Raw genomic sequence first — 24,196 nt, forward strand, 5'->3', positions numbered from 1 at the left:
ACAAGCAGTGTCCCAGTCACAAGAGAGGGGGTTTCCTCGCGAGAGCCCCGGCCTGCTTGGAAGAGTTTTTGGGGAGAGAGGGGAGAACAAGGAACGCAGTGAATGCTCAGAGGCACTCTTTCCTCCGTGCCAGGAAAAGTTGCCGTGCCACAGTCACAGTCGCTGCACAACAGGTGGTAGTACCGTTTGCTTGTTTGTTTTAAACTTTAAAATTTAAAGTAATTATATATATGGATACCCTGGACTGCCAAAAAAACAAATGTGTTTTCTTTATCCTATTGAAAATGTAATTTATGCAAATTTATGCAAATGTGACGAGGGTCGCAGGTTACTTGGCAATTGTAAAAGGGGGTCGCAACTCGAAAAAGGTTGAGAACCACTGACTTAGAGTCAGGACACTGGCTGTGGACTGGAAACGCCGGCTGCAAAGCGATACCGAAGGACCGGAAGTGCCCTCCTATTGCAACTGGTAAACACATCCGACTGGCAAGAGCATAGAAAGGAGGAGACAGAAGGTCCGCGGTACTTCCTATTTCCTGTCCTAGAAGCCGACCTAGAGTGTCCCTATACTCTATGGTATAGAAAATTTTAAAACTCATTTTTTCTATAAAAGCTGGAAGCCAAAAATTATAAAAACAAAGCGAAACAGGTGGGAGGACCATCCTTAACTGGAATTCTATATATTGAGTCGAATGGCACCGCTATTACATTTATATTAAGATCTGCTAATTTGTATGTCTGCACCAAGGCAACGTTCGGGATCCTTGCATAGCCCAGCAGTACCAAAGCCTTCAGCAGACTCAGCTATGGACAAACAGGATAAGAAAATGCAAGATCTTTTGGCCAAGCAGACAGAGACTTTTACTAAACTAATGGAAAAACAAATGACACAGCAAACGGAACTGCTGGCTGGAAAAATAGACAATGTCACAAAAGAAGTCCAAGAGATGAAGACACAGATGACAACACGACAAACTGACATGAAGGCAATGGATATTTCAGCCAAGAAAATGACAGAAGAACACAAAGAAGTCAAAAAGAAAATAGAAACCCATGATAAACAACTGGATACATTGCAATTACAGGAGGAAACTACAAAAGACCAATTGGCAATGATGGACCTGGAAGTCAGAGAGCCTAATTTACGCATTAGAAATTTACCTGAAGATTGTGGTACCACCAGAGAATCACTGATAAAAGAGCTAGCAGCTATGTTCCATATACAAGAACAAGACATGGACACTGCTGTTAATAAAATCTATAGAATGCCCTTACCTCCGAATTTAAAGAGAGCAAAGGCAAAAGATGTAATGATATCTTTTTATGATATCAGAATGAAAGACATGATGATGCAATATCACTATAAAGACCCAATAATTCTGGCTGGTAATCCTTTGATACTTCTAAAGGACATTCCAAGACACTTGATGACTAAACGGGCAATGTTCAAGGATTTTACAGCAACTTTGAGAAAAAATGGAATAAAATATAGGTGGTTGTTACCACAAGGATTAACTTTCACTTATAAAGAAGTGAAATTTACCATAACAACTAAAGAAGATGTTGGGAAATTTTTGAGAAAGTACAGGAGAGAATTGGAGGGATCCAAGACAGGACAGCAGCATGACTCTAGTCAAGAAGAAGAAGAGGAATCATAGCAAGGGGCTGTAGGTGGATTTTAAAATTTAACATTTTGACAACATGGCTAAAGTTATTTCATGGAATGTGAATGGACTGAATGAAAAAGTGAAAAGAGGACGGATCTTTAAATTTTTACAACAACAAAGGTATTCTCTGATCTGTTTACAGGAAACACATATTGCAAAAAAAGACAAGAAATATCTAGAAAGAAATTTTTTGGGACAAAGCTTCATTGCCTCATCTAAGACAAAGACTAAAGGACTAGTTATATATGCACACCCTTCTTTATTACCAGAATTTGTATATAAAGATGAAGAGGGCAGAATTTTAATGGTGAGGATTAAGGTCTTAGGCAAAAAAAACATTGGTGGTAGGGATCTACGCACCAAATGAAGGCAAAGCACAATTCTATAAACAACTGCATGATATTTACAACAGTATGCCCAAGAACAAATATTACTTTTGGGAGATTTTAATGGAGTTATGGATTGTGCGATTGACAAAAAATCAATGGCCAAAGATGACAAAGAAGGCACTCTTCCTAAAACTTTTTTCCAATTAGCAGAGGAATTTAAAATTCAAGATATTTGGAGAACAATTAATACGACGTCAAAAGAATATACGTACTATTCCGCAAGACATAACTCACACTCTCGGATTGACATGATATGGGGAAGTAAATCAGTATTTACACAACTCCGCAAGGTACAAATACTACCAAGGACTTTCTCTGACCACAATCCGGTTTCTTTTCAATGGAATAACAGACAAGCATTTAGATGGAGGCTAAATGACAGATTGCTTCGAGATGAAAATATCAAAAAGGAAATACATCAGCTATTAAAAGATTTTTTTGAGATTAACATGAATGGAGAGACAAGTTTAAACACAGTTTGGGATGCTTTCAAAGCTGTTTTGAGAGGATTTATGATACAGAAAATACGGCATGGAGGAAAAAACAGCTACAGCAAACAAATGAAATACTTTGGGAATTGCAAAATTTGGAACAACAACTAGTTTTTGAATCAGCTGAAGATAAAAGAACTGAAATTACTCAGAAAATAAAGAGGGTGAAGCACCAGCTTAGTTTAGTAGTGATGGAAGAAATGAATAAAAATTTGAAATATGCAAAGCAGATCTATTTTGAACATGCAAATCGACCAGGGAAGCTTCTTGCTAGTCAATTGAGAGACTCTACACAAAAGAAGATAATAGATAAAATACAAACAAAAGGACCGGTTTATACAACGACTGATATACAGAGAGAATTTGAATCATTTTACTCTAAATTGTACCAAAGAGTCTTGATTTCTGGCAAAAAGATGGACAAATTTCTGAATAATATAAATATCAACAAGTTAACTTCTGAACAACATAAGGTGATGGATGATTTAATAACAGTAACCGAACTTGATGAAGCAATATCTAAACAAAAGACTGATAAAACACCAGGCCCTGATGGTATTACGGCTATGTTTTTTAAATTATTTAAAGATGACTTGAAGAATCCTCTCTTGAAGGTATGTAACTCAATACTACAAACGGGTCAAGCTCCTGAAACGCGGTCTCATGCCTTCATATCACTTATCCATAAAGAAGGAAAAGACCCAGAGAAAGTAACTAACTACAAGCCAATTTCCCTATTAAATGTGGACTATAAAATTAATGCTTCAATATTATCTACTAGATTAAAGCAAATTATAACAACTTTGATACATGAGGATCAGGCGGGCTTTATACCTGGAAGGTAAATAAAGGATAACCTGAGGACACTATTGAATGCGATAGAATATTATGAACAAAACAACCAACACAAAGTGGCACCTATTTTCCTGGATACAGAAAAAGCTTTTGATATGGTTTCATGGGAGTTTATGAAAAAAGTTTTGGAAATGATGAACTTTGGAATTAGATTTCGAACAGGGATTGAAGCTATTTACAAAGTCCAAAAAGCCAAGATATTAGTAAATGAATCGATTTCAGCCAACTGCGATATACAAAAAGGAACCAGACAAGGCTGTCCACTTTCTCCTTTGTTATTTATTTTGACCTTGGAAATTCTCTGCAGTAAAATACGTGAAATGGAGGCAATCCGCGGTTTAAAAATAAATAAGCAAGAGTATAAATTGCGTGCTTTTGCAGACGATTTATTGCTTATTCTGGATGACCCAAATCACTCCATAAATAATTTGATGGAAATATTGAAACAATATAGAGAAGTTTCAGGATTTAAGATTAATCAAGACAAGACCCAGATACTATTTAAGAATCTCCCTAAAAAAGAACAGGAGGAATTCATGACTATTTCTAGATGGGAGAAAACAAATAAAGTAAAGTATCTGGGAATTTGGATTACAAATAAAAACAAAGACTTATTAACAAATAACTATCTTAAACTTTGGGAGGTAGTTAAAAAAGATATGATATTGTGGTCTAATAAAAACATTTCCTTACTGGGACGTATTTCAGTAATTCAAATGAATGTATTACCAAGGATGTTGTTTTTGTTTCAGAATTTACCTATAATTACCCAAATGAAATATTTTGAATTATGGAAGAAGGACTTGTTGAATTTTGTCTGGCAAGGAAAAAAACCCAGAATTGCATATAAATACCTAGGTTTCGCCCTTACAAATTTTAAACTGTATGTGGAAGCTTCTACTTTGGTATGGCTAAAAGACTGGATTTTATTGAAAAATAGACGTTTATTGGACTTAGAAGGCTTTGAAAATAGATTTGGATGGCATGGATATTTGTGGTATGATAAATTAAAAAGTCAAATGGCATTTCAACATCATATTATTAAATCATCTTTGATAAAAATCTGGCTAAGATATAAACATCTGTTAGAAACTAAGACACCGCTCTGGATCTCCTCACAAGAAATGTTAACATTACAACCATTAAGACCATCTCAATTTTTAACATATCAAGACCTTCTGAAATGGGAGGATAAAAAATGTGCTCTAAAAGATTTTGAAGATATCAAAGACCAACTAACTTGGTTTCAATATCAACAAATAAAATCTGTATAGATACAAGATTTGAAAAAGGGATTTCTCAAAGAAAAATCAACTTTTCAACAAACTTTACTGGACAATACGGATCATTTAATTTCAAAGATGTATAAACTTTTGCTGTTAATATATACGGAACAAGAAAGAATTAAACCAACAATGATAACTTGGGCACAAACAATTGGACACAATATTCCCCTATCATGGTGGGAAAGATTATGGTCAAGGGACATGAAAAATGTTCGTTCACAACTACTTAAGGAGAATATTTACAAGATGATATACAGATGGTATTTAACACCGAAAAAACTATCGAAAATGTATAGTACAATGTCACCAAACTGTTGGAAATGTCAGGAGAAAGTTGGTTCTTTTCATCATATTTGGTGGCTCTGTGATAAAGCTAAAAACTTTTGGGATATGATTTATAATGAATTACGGTTAATTTTACAACAAAACATCCCTAAAACACCGGAGATGATGTTACTAAGCATCATACCAGGACATATTTTAACACAAAGAACGTTTTTACTATATGCCACTATAGCTGCAAGACTGGTCCATGCAGCCAAATGGAAAATGTCCGAGATACCGGACAAAGTTGACTGGATAAATAAAATGTTTGAATTAGCAGAAATGGCAAAATTAACAGCGTTGGTAAATCAAAATGAAAATGAAGATTTTGTGAAGGAGTGGGAGGCATGGATGATATATTGTGATAGGGAACTTAATATGAATGATGTTAAAGGTTATGAATTAATCTAATTCAACAGTCAAGAATAATACTATTATATTGTTAAAGGGGAAAAGAAAATAAGAAATAAGAATGAATATAAATATGTTATAAATGAATTAGATAAATATTGCAAAGAAGATAACAGAGGTTTGGTAGTAACAGAAGAGGGGAGAGGGGAAGTTAGAAGAAAATCTAGGTAGAATTTTATGGCTTTTTATTTTGGTAGAAAAATCTGTATACAAAGTTAATGAAATGTATGAAATTATAATAGAAAATTTAAAAAAATTATTAAAAAAAGAAGAAGTGACAACAAGACACAAAGAGAAAAGGCAAGGCCAATAAAAAAGATAAATCAGCCACTGAAGAAAAGCTGGAAGGTCAACCATCGGAAGCAATGACCAATGCGGTGGCAAAAGCAGTGGTCGAACAACTTATGCCACAGCTGGCGGGACTAGAAAGCAGATTAAAAGAAGAACTACAATCCTTCAAACTTGAAACAAGAACATCTCTTTCAGAAATCAAAGTTAAGATAGCAAAGAATGCTGAAAGCATCAAAGACCTGAAAATATCTAACTAGCAGATTTCTGATACTGTACAAGAACACGAAGTTTGGAAGAACAAAGCTGATCCAAGAATTGATATTTTAGAGATCCAGAACAGAGAAGCCAACCTGAGATTTTGAGCTCTTGAAGAGGACTTTGGGAAAGACAATTTACTACAAAGTTTCACAGAATTGATTCAAGATTACTTACAGCTGGAAGAAGAACCTTGCTTAATTTACAATATTTACAGAATTAACTCAAGATACGCAGCAAGAAATAATCTTCCAAGAGATCCTTGTGAGATTTATGCAGAACACAACAAAAGATTCGATAGAAAGATTCGATATTAAGACTACAAAGAGACAAACCATTGGAATACAAAGGCAAAAGAATTCAGATCTTTCAAGACTTACCGAGTTCAGTAGTGGAAAAAAGAAAGGAATTCAACCAACTTAGGCAAATCTTACTAAGTAAAGGAATTAGATTTCTTTTTATTAAAGAATAAAAGATTAGGACATGCAATCATCGCATTGGCAAAGGAAAAGAAAAAAGGAGTGGTGGTCTATTTAAGAAATCCACATCTCCAAATAAACACTGAGATTAAAGATCCGGAAGGGCGATATCGTGGCAAGAAGTGCATATCACATTAATTCACAAAGAAGGAAATGATCCACAATTGCCTGCTTCGTATAGACCGATATCTTTACTAAACATGGATTACAAAATATTTGCTTCTATCTTGGCTGAAAGATTAAAAAAGAAAATAGGTCAAATCATACACCCTGATCAAACTGGTTTTGTTCCAAAAAGACTTATGCAGGACAATGTGCGTTTCATCATTAATGCCATAGAACATGTAAAACAGAGGAAATGCAAAGCATTTTATTTTGCTAGATGCAGAAAAAGCATTTGGTAACATCCAATGGGACTTTTTACTAAAGACTATCGAAAGTTTGAACTGTGGCAATAAATATATACAATGGATCCAGAGCATATACCAAAGACAATCAGCAAGATTAGTGATTAATGGGAAGCTATCTGAAAAATTTGAAATTAATAAAGGCACTAGACAAGGATGTCCATTATCTCCACTTTTGTTTAACATGGCTTTGTAAGTAGTAGCTACTAGATTAAGACAAGATGAAAAAATTGCTGGTCTGAAGACCTCCGGCGAGGAGTACAAATTAAAGTGTTATGCTGATGACGTGGTCTTAACTTTGGAAGAACCGGCAGAATCAATAGAACATCTCATGAAAGAAATTGAAAAATATGGTGAACTATCTGGATATAACATAAATAAAAATAAGACGAAGATTATTTTAGAAAACAAGGACAATTTTGAGAAGCAAAATATCCAACAGTTGACAGGATGCAAAGTTACAGAAGAACCAGTAAGGTATTTGGGAATCTATCTTACTGGGAAAAATCACACATTGATAAAAGACAATTATCAAAAAACGTGGCTGACAATACAAAATTACTTAGAAAGATGGACTAAGTTGAATCTGTCATGGATGGGCAGAATAGCAGTAATAAAGATGAATTTGTTACCGAGATTGACTTTAGCCTCCCAACCATTGAGGGCAAGGGAAAGGGGGACCCGGCCATTCTCCACGGCGAAGGGGGGGGGAGAGACAGCGCGCCCGCTCGCCTGCTCTCTCGCGCTCTCTCAGGCGCGCCGGCTCCGCAGCCCAGCTGCCGGCGCGAGTGGGCGCAAGAGCAGGGGCTCCGAACCAAGTTCGGAGAGCCGCACTCAACAGGCCAAAGCGCCGCATGCGGCTCAGGAGCCGCGGTTTTCCGACCCCTGCAATAGAACAATGTTTATGTAAACTGATTCCTGAAGTAAGCGCAAAATGTATGAATGGAAGTGTATGTATATGTTTGTTATCTTTTTATTTTTAAAATGTTAATAAAATATCTTTTAAAAAATAGTGTTTAGAAAGGCAAGTTTAAAAAAAATCTTGAAAGTAGTGCATAAATAACAAAAGACAATAAATCCACTGTAGCAATTCAGCCCTTTCCAAATTGTCCGGAAGAACAATCAGGAGCTTTCTGCAATCAAATGTATACCTTTCATTAGCAATCACCTTTACTAATCACTTTTGCCTACTCGATTTCGGCAAAGGCCACTGTTTGGGGATGCTTGATATCTTATCTAAAACTACAGTTCCTCTATTTCATTTCTTAATGAAAGAGGATGTACTAAATTTAGATTCAATAAGATGCAAGTGAGCTCAAAATCTGTCTATGCAACCAAAGCTTCCCTTTGGAGCCAGAAACTGAGATGTTGACATGTCTCTACATCCCTTTGGTAAACTAACCTGTTCAGTATAACATGAATGGTAGTAATTCCTGTCACCCAGGTAAAGGAGTTCATATAATCTCTCCCTTTATAAGAATCTTCAAATACCTCAGCCTGAGTAAGGGGTTCCCAACTGAGAGGCAGCAGACCCCAACTGGTACCAGTCTTGCCCAAAAGTAGATTCAGTTTCATACCATCGGACTATGGCAAAAAAATTCTCCCACTGGACATGGGCTCTGACCAGTCCTTCCACCTTCAATCCCCTCAGACTAAAAAGCAGGACTTTTGCCCACCAAAGATGTCATCTCTTTTGATCTAAGGAGGTTTGTTCCTCATGTTGATACAGGCAAGTGTGTACTCCACCATTCTGATGTTTGTTCCATCCCATGACCAAGTGTCTAGAATGGAGATAAAAAGGCTAAAAAACCATCTGGTGGCAGCTAATAGTTATTCTCTATGGGCTGGACCAGTTACGTCCTAGCCCATCACCTATATTCATTGATTTCCCTCTGGCTCTAGTGTGAAGTAGGAGAAAAAATTAACAACTTCAGCAAGTGAAAAAATGAGGCTCATCTCACCAGCATGTTATGATGATGGAATGTTTTGGTAAGGGATGGTGAAGCAGATTAGTTTTATTTTAAATTCTTCTTGATCCTTGGAATTAAAAACTTTCAGTGCCATCCTAGGCAGGTCTACTCAGATCTATTCAAGGGGGCTTACTCCCAGGAAAGTGTTCTTAGGATTGCAGTATTAGTACCTGGTTATACAGGAGCATGGGCACTTGCCATGTCTCAACAAGTTTGCCTCCGCCATGCTATGTTTTTTGCCAGACTACTGGTACTACAAGTTTAGAAAGCCAAGCCCTTTCATTCTCCACCGTAAATCCAAACTTGGGTGGCAAAACTGGTAAATTTAGCTTTTGAGGAACATACTGCTTGCAGAAGACAAGCTTTAGACACATTTGGGAAAAAATTGGAATCCAGTTTTGGAATGATGTGATTAAATATTTGGCTGTTGGTATTTCCACTCAGCCACTGGGAATATGTTCTACTGTGTGAGTGACAATGCAGAATGAGTACAGAAACACATCCTGCTCATCAGTGATGCTAACTGTACTTTTGTACAAATAACAAAAGAGATTCATGAAGATGATCAGACTTCAAATTTACTAGAAATAAGGAAGGGAGCTGTTAACCAAATAGTTGTTATTACTTATATTTTTCAAGTTTTTCTAAAAACCACAGCAGATAAAAAGATACTCACTCAATGTAGGTTATAAGGAAAACGCCATGCATAGTCAATAAGGCAGAATTTGTAATTAATAATGCAGACCAGAGAAGCATTAACAATGTGGAGTCCTATAATGTCTACATACATTACCTTTCATTTTTGTATGCGTATCTAACATAGGATCGTGATAAATTTTACAGGGCCACCATGGACGTCTACTGAACTTTGCCCATACAAGATCTCCAGCTTCATACTTCACAGGAATAGGTTTCTTCTTGGTGCGACCCTTAAAAGAGGAGAGGAAAAGTTGTGAATATCAACTGGGAGTTCACATACGTATATTTTATGAACAACCCACAAATATTTTTCTCATTTCCTACACACAAGAGTCATGAATTACTAGTACAGTTAATTTTAATCTATTTATTTCAACTGATTAATTGGAAGGACAGCAAATTAAATATCCACATTTTGGAAGTTATTTAGTTCTAGTGAGTTACTTTAAATAGGCTTTGAAAAAAATTATACATCATTTTTCATTTTAATAATGAAAGGTTTACTCTTGTTTGTTAACCTGTAAGCAAAATTTGACATTTATAAATTTACAAACTCTAATTTTTACACTTCTTTTACAATCTAAAACAGCTCTATTATTGCAATTTCATCTAAATGAAAAATGTAAATGGTGGTAAATGTGCAATTTTTTCACATTGCATGCTAAAACACCGCTAAAAGGCAAATGATTAGTTAAAATCTTATAATTAATTACTAGACATATAAGCCTCCAATTTTCAGGTCCCACAAGCACCTACAGCTCTTCCCCACATCTAGCCTATCAAGGAGCCACGGGCAAAGTATCGCTACTAGTTCGATACAATAATTACCTTTTAAGACAATCACAATTTTGTGCACTTATTTAACTGCAAGGGCTGCTCTTTTATGTCAAGGAAAAACCCTAATTTTGCTAAACCTGAAACCAGAACCTGGGCAAATCCTATTCAGAAACAAGGGGAATTTCTGAGTGTTGCGACAAAGAATAGAATTCGCTTTAACCAGGAAACGTCTACCATTTCACCACATCTCCAGCTCAGAAAATAAGCCAGTTGAGTCCCATTGCCTTAAGCCTTGCCCAGGGGTGGGGGGGGGGAGAGAGAACAGGACAAGACTATCTTACGGTTTTTCTCAATACCCAGAGACTGTCCCTTTAACTGCCTATCTTTGTGCACCCCCACTCATTTGGCTTCTGTCGACCCTGACTAGCTATAAATACTTCCAGATCATCTTCCAACTCTTATCAGACCAACAGGTTGTGGCTCTCAGTTCCTGTGACTTCTCTCCACAACTACCTTTCCATCTTGTCTGCAAATTTACTCCTGAGCATCTGGCGTCTTCCCATTTTTCTAGGTTTTCAACCACTAAGACTTGCTGTGGTAGGGGCAAAGACAGGAGCTTGTCTGATTCCACCATAAATTCCTGCCTTTCCTCCCAATATTAATACTTGTTAACAAGAATAATTAGTTTTACAGAGCAACAGCATAGATAAATAGGTATCTACTAAGGTATGATTCACTTTACCACTTTGCTTTCAAAAAGGTGTATTCTCCTGGTTCCCAGACACAGCCATTCACTGCAAACACCTACACCCTTTACTCACTTATGAGCAACATGCCACAATTTGGCACAGAACTGCAAACCTTCAAAAGTGAACCGAGGTATGAATGCTATACAACATTATGCCATTCCCACAAGTCATAATAAAAAGTATTCGAACTAATGTTAATATTTCAATATGTATTACTGCTTTATTCTGATTTTCATTCATCTCAAGACAAGGAGAGAATTCAAATGCAGAGGGATTTTTCAGCCATCTCTTCCCATTACTCCCAGCCCATGAAAAGGCACCCACAAAAGATGGAGAACTTTCCAGAGTAGGTCTATTTGGATCCCAGACAAGATTTTCCACAGAGGGTTATGACAAGACTATTTTAAAGAATCTCAAAATTAAGTTATGTCCAGAAAACGCTAGCAGAATTTGAAGCCACCTATAAACCATTGTCTCAAGCATAAATGGTTGTGATTATATATTCCCCTTCCCAAGATCCTCCCCACCACTCACCATCAATGAAGGATTTAAGTCTGTGCATTGACATTACATGTTTATTCTCTTCACTCCATCCCAAAATCAAAGATTCAAAGCATCCTTCGTCATTTTATTGCATCTTGTTTAAAAAATGGGCATTGTTTAAGGTACAAAGCCATAAAGATGCAGAGTAATATATAATTTTCAAAAACTGGAAATTGCATGTTTAATTTTACTACTTTATAAATTACAGGGTATTTTCAATTTGTTTCAAATGTCATTCAAAAACTTCCATTTTAAGCGACTTGTAAAGTCACTAAAGAAAATGGTGCAGTGCAGACACCAAGGCAAACCTTGGTTAACTAAGGTTAATGATAGCTGGTGTAACATCTAAGTCCATAGAACATTATCAGAACCATAGGTCTGCCTCCAGAGGTAACTACACCAAAGAAACAGGTGGGAAACTAGAAGTGTCATGCCATTCTAACATCATGGTTTACGGATCAGATGAAAAACATAAGTAGTTCTAAGCCATGGTTTGCCTGTGTGTTTGGAAACTTATTTATGGATTTCTATACTGCTCTTTCCCAGCTGAGGCCGGGCTCAGAGAGGTTCACATCATTAAAACATCTCGCACAAATTGGGCAACAGTGGGTTCGGCAGCTCTTTAAAATTTAAAGAGCTTTAAGGAGCTGTCTGAAAGGAGCCGAAAAAGCTGCAACTTTTCACCTTTTTTGAATAAGATTTTCTTTTCTTTTTTTGCTCCAGTTCGGCACACCCAAATGCACACCCCTAGTGCATATACCCACAATCAAGACATGTCTTTTCTAAAACAGCTTTATTAAACTAAACTTTGAAAAACATGATTTCATACCCAAATGAAGGCAAACCTTAAATGAATTTATTAACAATTTTATTTATTATACTGAGTTCATTCAATCATTAAAATTAAGAATTTCAGCATGCTAAAGGCAATCTTCTAGTAACCCTCCCCTCATCAGTATTTCAAGTGTTTGGCAGAAATCCAGGTTTCCACACTTCATGTAACCCTTGAAATCTAGTTCACCTGCAATTTATACTCACTTCTGAAATGACGTTACGAATTTCAAAATGAAACTTTTAAAACTGGTATATATTTTACCAGCCTTTCACTTCCATTTCCACTGCATGCAACAAAAAATACAATGCTGGGAGGTGCTCCAGTTTCCATCAGCTCCTCCCAGTCAGACCCTCTGATCACCTTGAACCATGTTCTGTTCACTACTGTAGCCCTCAGAAATAGCTTTTTAAGGGTGCTGAAGATGCAGTTGGAAGGAGGTAACAGGATCAAAATCCAATTTTTAATGTTTTTCAAAGGCTGGTGTTTTATGTCAATAAATATTAATCAACTGCTTGGCTCCTAATATTGTGATTCCCCACCCCAAAATGTTTCACCATTAGGCAAATTTTTGGGACCCAGAAGAATTATCAAATGTTTTACAGCAGGGTGCCCACTCACTAACATGTACTGGAGGAATATAATAAAGTCAAGGAGAGATTTGGCTACTTCACCCGCACCAAGCACCTGCTGTAGCATCTAATTCCAGAACCAGGAGGCACCAATGAAATTGACAGACAATAGATTGAGAACAGACAAAAAGAAATATTTCTTTATTCAACAAATAATTAAACTGTGGAACTTGCTGCCAGGAAATGTAGTGAGGCCCATGAACATAGATAGCTTTATGTTCATGGATCTTCCTCGCTTTCCCCTCCCTTCAACAGCCATTTCTGACCCCAAGAAAGTTTATCCCCCATTGTTGTTGGACCCAAGTGGAGCTAACAGCCATGTGGCTCTCTTCCTGCATTTTTTGTTGACAGGGCTCCACTGGACAGAAGAGGAAGAGAGAAGCATATTTGCCCTTTCCCCTCTCCTCACTGCAGTCTACTGACATACACAGCTATTACTCCACGTGGGTCCCATGGCACCAACTTTCCCTGAATCAAAAATGACTACTGCAGGACAGAAAAGAAGGGAAGACTCAAAATCCTTATACTGTATCCAACCAGGTCTCTGCAGTGAAAGACACTGTATAAATGGCAAGTAGGATCTTTATTACCCTTATAATAGTTAAAATACTCTGTATGGAATACTGAGACAAAAGGTTCTTCACTGTGAATGAATATGTGGATAAACTGAAACTATACTGTATGGCAAAATTGGAGGATAATAAAGGAGAAGGGAGGGGAACCAAGTCAAAAAAGTAGTCAACTGCAGCAAACAAAGGAAATTCTGTTAGTCTATGAGTTTTCTTAAATATTCCTGTATTTAATACATTAATACATAAGTTAATAATAACGTAATTAATTCATTAACAGTGGAATCTTAAACAGTTACACCTGTCTAAATCCACTGAAGCAGGTTGTAACTCTGGACTGCAGTGACCTTTCCTTCTAATGCTTAATTAACATATTACAGAATATGTTTACTATTTTGTCTGAACAAAACAATTTTAAGTGACGCTACCTTGAATAAAGACTCCTGCATGCCCTGTAACACGTAACATCTGTGCACTTTACTGAATGAACAACACATCTAGAAATGCCCTTAAACATATTCAATGACTTTGTGGTCAAGAATAGGTGTTGGGGAGGGGCTGTGGCTCAGTAGTAGAGCATCTGCTTGGCATGCAGAAGGTCTCAGGCTCAATCCCTGGCATCTCCAGTTAAAGGGACTAGGCAAGTAGGTGATGTGAAAGACCTCTGCCTGAGACCCTGGAGAGCCGCTGCTGGTCTGAGCAGACAATACTGACTTTGATGGACTAAGGGTCTGATTCAGGATAAGGCAGCTTCATGTGTGTTCAATGGCCCACTCAGACCCACTGCCTATCCCATCGTCCAAGTACAGAAGTGAAAATTTACTTCACCAACATCCTACTTCCTGTGCACACACTGTATGCCATTTAATTCTCTAGTTCTCACTGTAGTGCATAGTTATCAACACACACACCCTATTATATTAAAAGATATAGGCCCCTTTCAAACTGCCCTTATAATCCATTTGAGCAGCAGGTTGCTAATTGATTGTTTGTGTCATTTCAGACACAACCATTTTGGCTCCTGGCTGTGAACGGATTTTTTTTTACCTTTTCAGACAAAGCCACTTGTATCCCCATTGGCATGCTGGGGCTCAGCTGTTTTTTATGAAATTGTTTTCTCCCATTATCAGTTCTTCCTTGCGCTTCTGAATCGCTGCAGTCTGCTATTTAAAGTGTCTGGAGCGCTTCTGAAAGGACTGCTTTTATCCCACCTTTTTAAGCAGTGTGTTCTTTTTTGCCCTTTTTTTAAACATTCTGAGATTACCGCTATAGCAACCCGATGCATTTGAATGCTGGTGATATAGCACTGAATTACTATATCACCAGCATTGGGGTGCACTGGGTCACTATGGCGCTACAACGTGAATCTCAGACCATGGGGGTGTGTGAAAAAGTACACACCGCAGAAAAAGTGGTGGTTTGAAATGGTCAGAGCGCTTTAGAGACAGTTCATAGACAGATTGAAATGAGCTGTTTGAAACGCCCGTCTCTGTATCACTTTACTCAGCAGTGAGCCAACAACTGATGACATCCTGTTTAGAACGGTAATCTAAAAGGGCCCAAAGTACACAATCATGGCAGGCAGATATCAATCAGAATCTTCCATTTGAAATAGCCAGGCTATTAATAACTATTATTATTAACTACCTATTCATAATGCTAATTTAAGCTGGATTTCAGCTCTACTGGACGCAGCAAAATAAATCACATTTGCATAAATTAACACTTTGTGGAATTGCCTACAGGGAATATAATTTCTTCAGCTTTTACTCTCTCATTAACAACTGAAATGCTTCTTGCTCATTAAAAAAGTACTAGTTCCCTACCAATTCTGAGAATGACTGTAAGTGGCTCTATTGCTCACGCACGTTTTCTGCTGGCAACAAACATTTTAATTAAGTTAAATCAAAGCTACAGACCGGATGCAAAGAACTACCTTTAGGTTTAGTGTAAGGCTTTAATAGTGTTTAAGATAGGTCATTACTATTATCTCCACATTACAACTGGAAGTTACAGTTTGAGGGATAGCAGGCTTGCAACTACAAGGCGAACAAAAGTAGTATATAATTCATACTAAGGATGAGGTAGTACATATATCATTGTAATGGGAACTCTTGATACCAGGTGCTATTTTTCATATCTTTATATTTGTTACTCAAAAGCAGCATGCATATTTTGTTGATTCCCATAGAACACTGCTACATCTGGCTCAGTTTACCCTAAAAAATTATGACGTTTTCTATACCTCTGAAGAACCCTTCTGATATAAATGAATGTAGCATATACTTGTTAAGGCGTCTAGTAATCCCCTTCCCAATCTAATTGCTAAACTGCAATGGAAATCAGAAATTTCCTGTCTTTCCAATATAATGCACTATCACTCTTCACAGTGCAAAAACAGTTTCCTCTTACCTGCTTGTTATACGTATCTAGGGCTGCCAGCTCTGGGTGGGGAAATACCTGGAGATTTTGGGGGTGGAACCTGGAAAGGGCACCGTTTAGAAAGGGGAGGGACCTCAGCAGGGTATATAATACCAGAGTCCACCTTCCAAAGCAGCCGTTTTCTCCAGGGGAATGGATCTCTGTTGTCTGGAGATCAATTTAATAGCAGGAGATCTCCAGGCCCCACCTGGAGGTTGGCAACCCTATATTTAGCTAATGTCATGGTTGCCCCTTACTTTCACATTAGGGAAACAAGCAACAGAACATTTCAGTTTGGCATTTGAGCAGAGCACCAAGAGGGGGAAATCATAGACAAGGAATTAAGAACCATGTATACTGCCCTCAGCTTTTTGGAGGAAGAGTGGGATAAAACTGTACTGGATAATGTCGCTCCTTAATATTTGTTTTTAGGGTGGTGGCTGTGAAACAAAGAAAAATGTCCTTCCAAACAACCAGAGTACTCTTCTATTCTAATTCTGAGGAGGGTATACAACATCCCTCTAAACTGGATATTATATGGGGGTCATTAATTATATGCATATAGTGATCACTAACAAGTAAATATTTATTTGAGAAACACAGGTAATAATTCAAGACCATCTCTCTGTTCCAAACCGGGGGGAAATTTTATCAAGACAGTCCTTATTTAAATTGTTCAACATCAGTTCACAATATTACACTTGAATCCACATAAATGTTATTGCCATCCTGCAGAACAAAATATGATAACTTTAGCTCACTGTGGCTCTCAGCCAAAATGAAGCCTTCCAGATAGCACTGAAAAAGAAAGCTGTCCATGTGCTTGCATAGTGACAGTTTGGGTAGAACCAGAATGCAACCTGGACACAACAGCTGCTGAAACAATTCCCTTAAGTAGAGGGTAGCCCTTCTGAGCAGGAAGCATTTCAGCAAAGAATTCCATTGGAGATTATGGCAAAAGTGTAATACAAAAATGCTCTAGAAAATAGAATGCTATATTAAACAACCTTTGCATACTTGAGTTACAGCGAGATTTACACCAGAGTAACAGTTTACAAGGAGCCCCGTGGCGCAGAGTGGTAAGCTGCAGTACTGCAGTCCAAGCTCTGCTCACGACCTGAGTTCGATCCCAACAGAAGTTGGTTTCAGGTAGCCGGCTCAAGGTTGACTCAGCCTTCCATCCTTCAAAGGTCAGTAAAATGAGTGCCCAGCTTGCTGGGGGTAAAGGGAAGATGACTGGGGAAGGCACTGGCAAACCACCCCGTAAACAAAGTCTGCCTAGTAAACGTCGAGATGTGACGTCACCCCATGGGTCAGGAATGACCCGGTGCTTGCACAGGGGACCTTTACCTTTACATTCTTAACAGTTTACAAGTCTGTTATAAGGGTGCAGTAATCCACTACAATTTAAAACCTGAATTGGGGAGAGACTTCAAGTCAACACCATTGTTCCAGAGCAGAGCACAATCCAACATTAGACTATATTTAGCATGTTCATGCTATGAGTTATTTCAAAGAGTTTAACATTCTGGACTTTTGTATGTAGATATATTCAGAATGAGGAAACCTACCTCATTCTAGATTGTAGGTACAAAGTGACATGTTTATTAGCACTTTTCCACCATCTTCCTTGATCTTAAAGAAGCTGGAATCAATTACATATTGCCAGCTTTTTAGAGAGTGTGTTGCAGGTGTTCAGACTACTGTGCTTTGGTTCATCTTCTATGCCCCCCCTCACAGAATATTTCTCATTTTAGATTTAGTTTTCCCTCAACTAGAGCAAAACGTCCACAGGAAAATAGATGAGGTTTTTTTTTGGGGGGGGGGGACACTCAAAGCAACTCTGCCTGTCGTGTCTGACAAATGAAGCTCTGACTCTCAAGTCAAGTTTATTAATACTGTCAACTGACCAATCACGTGCCAACACATCAAAATTTCCAGACACAACAGTTTTGCACTGCAGAATCACAGACTGCTTGTACATATAAAGGTATAAGGTCAATAAAAGCAACTCCTGGTTAAAATTATCATATTAAAATTGATAACATTGTAAAATATTCTAACAATCATTCTCTAATAAAACTCTGCGTATTTTAATAGCAACAGTGCAGAACTTGGCAGTTTGGAGCATAAGCTGAGGGTCTTCTCCTAATAGGAGCTTCTTTGCCAAAAGCTCAACTGACTCGTTAGGAAAGTTACCAAGTAGGGGGGAAATAAACTTTGATCTAACTTCGTGGTAGAATGGGCAACATATCAGTGCATGTTGGATGGTTTCAATGTCCCCCTGTTCCACACGGACATAACCTCTCTGCTCTAGGGATCTTCTTATATTTCCCTTCCAAGACAGCCGATGGTAGGGCCTGGCATCTGGCAAGGGTAAAGACCTTCCTATAATTAATAGACTCAAGATGATAAAAATAAGCTGCAGGTGAGACCAAGTATCTAGATTTATCAGGTACTAGGAAAAATGGTGATTTTCCTATGTCTGTCTGGCATTCAATGCCTTCCACCCTTTGCTTCAAGAAACATGATGCTTGGTCTACGCCCATGGCTAACAGGATAGGTGGAGAAAGGCTCAGGCAGGCCATTTTATTAAGGACCATCTTTAGCTATGTTGACTGGAACTTATGCTGTAGAAGCAGGGGTAGATGAAGCTCTGACTCTTAAAAGCTTATACCGTGAAACTCTTGCTGGTCTCTAAGATGCTACTGGCCTTGAATCTAATTGTAAAGACGAAGACTAGCTCAACCTAAGAACATTGGGGGCATGACTGCATTATGTTTCTTTTTTTAAGAGAGTCTTTGTTTGGCTTAACATTGGACTCCACTTGCAGGGCCGTTGCCAAGCAAGTGCACCTCTGACTCTTGCCCCACAGTTGTAGCAAAGTAATGTGTTTATTTTATATCCTGCTTTTCTTCCAAATGGAGACCCAACATAGATGACATGGTTCTCATATCCTCCATCATATCCTCATAACAACCCTGTGATGTACGTCAGTCTGAGAGTGTGTCGATCAGTAAGGTACCATGGCAGAATAGAGATTCAAACCTGGGTCTCCCAGATCCTAGTCCAACATTCTAACCGCTATACCACATGTTTGTATGCACATGGGTACACACACACATTCCTACATACACAAGCCACGCAAAAGAAACACAGATGACCAAAGAACATTATTAACAACAAATGAAGAAAGATTGAATTTCCATCAAATTCCATCACATTTTGATGCAAGCAAAGATGCATATGGCCATGGACCCCGGCCTCTGAAATAAATCTATGAACTGTTCATCTGGATCAAGAAAACTATATCAGTTTTAGGAGACTCTGGACTACACTCTCAAAGCCCAAATCTCTTGCAAATCACAGCCAATTCGGATGCAATACAGCTCTTTGGAGCCTGATCCTGACTCTGTCCATCAAGTTTCCTCAGAGGACTCAATAGTGTCCCAATAAGAAAATAGAAAAGGAATTTGCTCAAACACCTCTTGCACCCAAGCTACTTTTCCTGTTCTCCCATCTGCTTTAAAGAAAGAAAAGCTGCTTAGGTATGACGTTTCATCCAATATTCTCTTGTTCTGTTTCAGCAAAGGCCAGTCAGCCTGGTAGAGATAGAAATGGGTAATGGAATCATTGCTAAGAGAGGTTTTGAAGGAGGGTACAGCTGAAACAGGGAAGGACTAGGGGGAAGATAGGTCTGAGGGACTGGAGGCAGATTGAGTGGGTTCAGTTCAGAGCACCAATGGACAGAATAGGCACTTACTATATTATGGAATTACCATAGACTGAAGAATTATACCAACTAATGGGTATCATCCACTATCAGTTTTTCTCTGTTCGTGAAAACTAACCTGGTATGGCATTCAACTGATCCTAAATAGTGATCAGTAGGTCATACTGCATTTAACCCACAGGTTCTTTCTGCAATGTCTAAATGTATATGGAGAAAGAAGAATTCAACAAGTAATCTATTTACTTTAGCTCATATGTTTGTGTTTGCAAAGTAATCCAAACATTCGTATTTCCCATCCAGAAGAAAAAAATCACAACACATTTTAAAGACATTATTGCAATTAATTATCATTTTAAGTAATCAATTTAGACAACAATCTGGGCAAAATGTATGCAATTTGTGACCTTAAAAAGTAACTGAACTGTGGCTAAAATTAACACAAGTAACTGGCAATGCAATCCTACATAGAGTTACTTCAGTCTAAGACTATCAATTTCAGTTGGCTTAGACTAGAGCAACTCTGCACAGGATTGCTCTGCAAAAGATATTACCCTCAAAGTTTTGTACCCTAAAAAAAAGAAATGTTGCATCAGTGGAGGATTGGTTCCTCCTTTTCGAAAGAGTTTTGACAAACATATTATCACAACAATCAGCTTTATGCCACGATATCAAGAAATACAAGCTGGCTTGTTCACTGGACCACTATTTAGTAGCATTTAAAATTACATGTATAACCGTAGTTTCACCCTGGTATTGCCCTTGAAATCGCTACACACCAAGAGAGAAGTAGAAACATCAGTCATTTGTTAAACACAAATTTAGCCATCAGGGCATATAGCCAAGTTGGTAGACAACACTTTAAAACATCTTGATTTCTCAGTTTTGGGGTTACAAGTCAGAGACTTAAAAATGTTTGCTCAGAATTTACCAGAAAATATTGCTTTATTCTAAAAATATTAAAATTATAAGTAATCTTAAATTTAAATGTTAATGCATTTATTCTTCTGAAATAGTTCTATCCGTTAAACTATTCAAGGAGAATATATATCTGCCAACTGAGAACTTCATACATCTGATGAAGTGGGCTCTAAACAAAGCTTGCATAATAAATCTGTGGGTCTTCAAGGAGCTATGAGACTCTTTTGGGTTTGCTATAACAGACTACACTGCTATTTTTTTGTCTTTTCCCTACCTAAACAAATAATTTTGAAAAATTTTCACTGAAGTCAATCACATACTTCCTACATCAAGCAATAAAGTTTTACAGACCTTCTGGGGCCAATCTGAAACAAATATCTAACTTGTAGCCATCATTCCAATCTGTACAATTTGCCAGACAACTACAACCTGAAAGACACTAAAAATAACCCATGGTAATGCTAATAAGAATTAATCTACTGCAACAGGATACTCATGTGAGTATCCCACTGGGCAGTAAGATGTGATTGCTTATATTGCACGCATTATATAATCACTATTTACAAAAGTTCTGGCATGAAAAACATTTTTCTTTGAAACATAATACCTAGAGTTGTTCCTCTCAATCTGGTACGAGAGTCTCTATTTTTCCAGAAGCAACATCTCTTTGCAAGAAGCACAAACAGCTGGACACACAACTCATGAAACTGTCTTCTTCATGTCAAAATTCAGTATTTTTGGTACTTTGTTTGCTAATAAAAAAATGAAAAACACATCCATGGCCCTCTCACATGGTACTTGATTATCTGTGGCAGGAAGGGTTACAAATAGTCTCTCTAATGAGTTGCCTCTTAAAAATCTTGGACAGCAACCAGTTTTATTGCAGGATCAGTTTGAGGAGGGACACAGCAAGGTCTCACCATGCCACCAAAAAGGGCCATAGCCACTTACCGTACATGTCCTCCAGCCTCCAGGTTGGTAACTGCAGCAGGGGTTGGCATACCAGCAAAGCCACTGGCCAATGTTGTCAACTGAGTATTCAACAGCAACCATAAATTGCCAAATAGTCCATAAAGCTGGAAGGCCACTGTGTAGATGGCAGCTTAACTTAATTATTTCATCATAATACCATTTGTTAGCATGGGCAGCAGTAAGAGCTGCTTGTACCTCAGCCCTAAAGCAATCGAGGACAGGAAACCTAACTGTTTTAATGATATTTTGTAAGCCAGCTCAACAGCCTTTGGCGGAGAGTGCAGCCTAGGGGAAAAAACTGAATAAATACACCTAGTGGCACAATAAAGCTTCTCTCACTGGCAATGTGCTATAACTGCAGTCATCTCCATACAGAAGAAACATGAACGCAAGCAGCCGTCAGTGGCAAAGGTTACGCTGTCTATGACTGCCCATAATTCCACACTTCCTGCAGGAACTAGAGAGCTTCCCCCATCTCCACAGGATCTAGCTGTGTGTTCTCTAAAGCTCCTGGGAGAGACTAACAATGCTTGTAGGCGGCTTGCTGCCTACTTAATGTAACTGCCCTTTTAATAGATGCTATGCTTTACCTCTATTTTACATTCTGTTTTTAAAATAAATCGCTGCTTTTTTTGTGTGTGCAAATTGTTATGTACAGATGATGCTAGAAATTAAATTCCCAAAACAGTTTTTAGAAGTTAATTTAATTGATTTGTAGTAACAGGGTGTTCTTGTAATTAGCATTAAGTATCAACCTGTTGATGAATAGACTACATTTGTAGTTCTAATAAGTTTATATTTTAAAAATATTAGACTGGTTAATTGACTAACCCCTTTTCCACCAGTCAAATGGCTAAAACTAAACTGGGGAGAGTGTGGATTTAGCTCTGGGGTTTCCATTACTGGTCCCTATTCTAAAGAACTGGAGCCAGGGCCGCCCTAAAGAACTTTGCAGCGCAACCCTGAACAGAGCTACACCTTACTAAGTCACTTGAAGTCAGTAACTGCTTTGGACTGTGCTGTCTGTTAATTGAACTTCTGCAGTTTAATCAGTCAACTGCACATAGTCACTCATAAATTTATTTATTTATATCCTGCTTTTCTCCCCCAGGTGGGCCTCAAAGCTGTTTAGAACATTATTCTCCCCTCCTCCATTCTCTCACAACAATCCAGTGAGGTAAGTCAGCCTGAGAGTTATCGGCAAATGTGAAATGACTTAAAAGTTATTGTTCGCATTATTAGAAATAAGCCATCTTTTAAATTCCCTATTGCAATACTATACTAAAGGTAAAGGTCCCCTGTGCAAGCACCGGGTCATTCCTGACCCATGGGGTGACGTCACATCCCGACGTTTTCTAGGCAGACTATGTTTGCGGGGTGGTTTGCCAGTGCCTTCCCCAGTCATCTTCCCTTTACCCCCAGCAAGCTGGGTACTCATTTTACCGACCTCGGAAGGATGGAAGGCTGAGTCAACCTTGAGCCAGCTACCTGAAAACTAGAACCAAAATAATATCAAAAATAAAAATTGTACCCTTATATAAACAAATGCCCCTCCCACTGATTATGATTTGCCTTCAAATTAAAACTGTCTCCTACCAACTACAGGCCGTGACCTGGATGGCTTAGGCTAGCTCGATCTTGTCAGATATCGAAAGCTAAGCAGAATCAGCCCTGGTTAGTATTTGGATGAAAGACCACCGATGAAGTCCAGGGCCACTATGAAGAGGCTGGCAACCACAGAACTGCAGTCATATACAATTACATCGCCTAGACCCATTTAAATTAATGGGGATTTAACAAGCCTCAATATACCACTGTAGCCTGTATCCTTAGCTGGCTAAAGATTGAAACCCTAATTAGTACCATTAATTGCGATACATAATAAACATAACAGAGGAGCAATGACTCTCAATTAAAATAATTTCTACCAAGAATACTATATATCACTATTTTAAAAAAACCTTTATGAAACAGGATAGGCTTACCAGAACTTCCATGGGAGAAATGCTTATGTGCAGGACTTTTCATTGCCTTCCATGAAGCCTGGCCACTACAGATCTGTGCAACATTCCCAAATTTTCTCCTACTAACCTCACTATACCAAATGGGACTGACATAGACATCCGGAAAGCCAAAACAGTACACGTAGTATATTCCATCCTATTAGTGTCTTGACCTTGGTCTCTTGACCTTGGAAATATGGATCTCCATATCTCCCATACTCCATTCAGGCTTATACTTAGGTTCATGTATATTAAATATGGTTTTAACAAAGCCACTGATGTTAACAAATATATCAACATATCAGTCCTGCATCTCCTTACTATACAACTATCCACCATCTCAAAATCAAAATCTAGCTCTTGTTTTTTTCCATAGAATAACTGAAATGATCATACAATAAGGTCATATGAAATGTCCATCACACACATATTGGCTATCACAAACAGAAATTCACATGCCTTACCATAGTCACCCCAAGAAAGGCTGTAAAAAGGACCTTGTGCTACTAAATAAGTATCCAAA

General features: G+C 38.0%; 1 protein-coding gene across 2 annotated transcripts in view; it reads right to left on the reverse strand.

Moving 5' to 3' along the window:
• The window catches only part of NSD1 (nuclear receptor binding SET domain protein 1), a 73,851-nt gene that overhangs the window by 45,317 nt on the left and 4,338 nt on the right, over positions 1-24,196 (reverse strand). For both annotated transcript variants that reach the window (XM_056852937.1, XM_056852929.1), the window contains exon 3: positions 9,619-9,754. In XM_056852937.1, coding sequence (XP_056708915.1) covers positions 9,619-9,754 — 136 coding nt within the window. The remainder of the gene's footprint in view (positions 1-9,618; positions 9,755-24,196) is intronic.

Source organism: Euleptes europaea, chromosome 1 (genome assembly GCF_029931775.1).
Source record: "Euleptes europaea isolate rEulEur1 chromosome 1, rEulEur1.hap1, whole genome shotgun sequence".
In the NCBI taxonomy this organism is placed as follows: Eukaryota; Metazoa; Chordata; class Lepidosauria; order Squamata; family Sphaerodactylidae; genus Euleptes; species Euleptes europaea.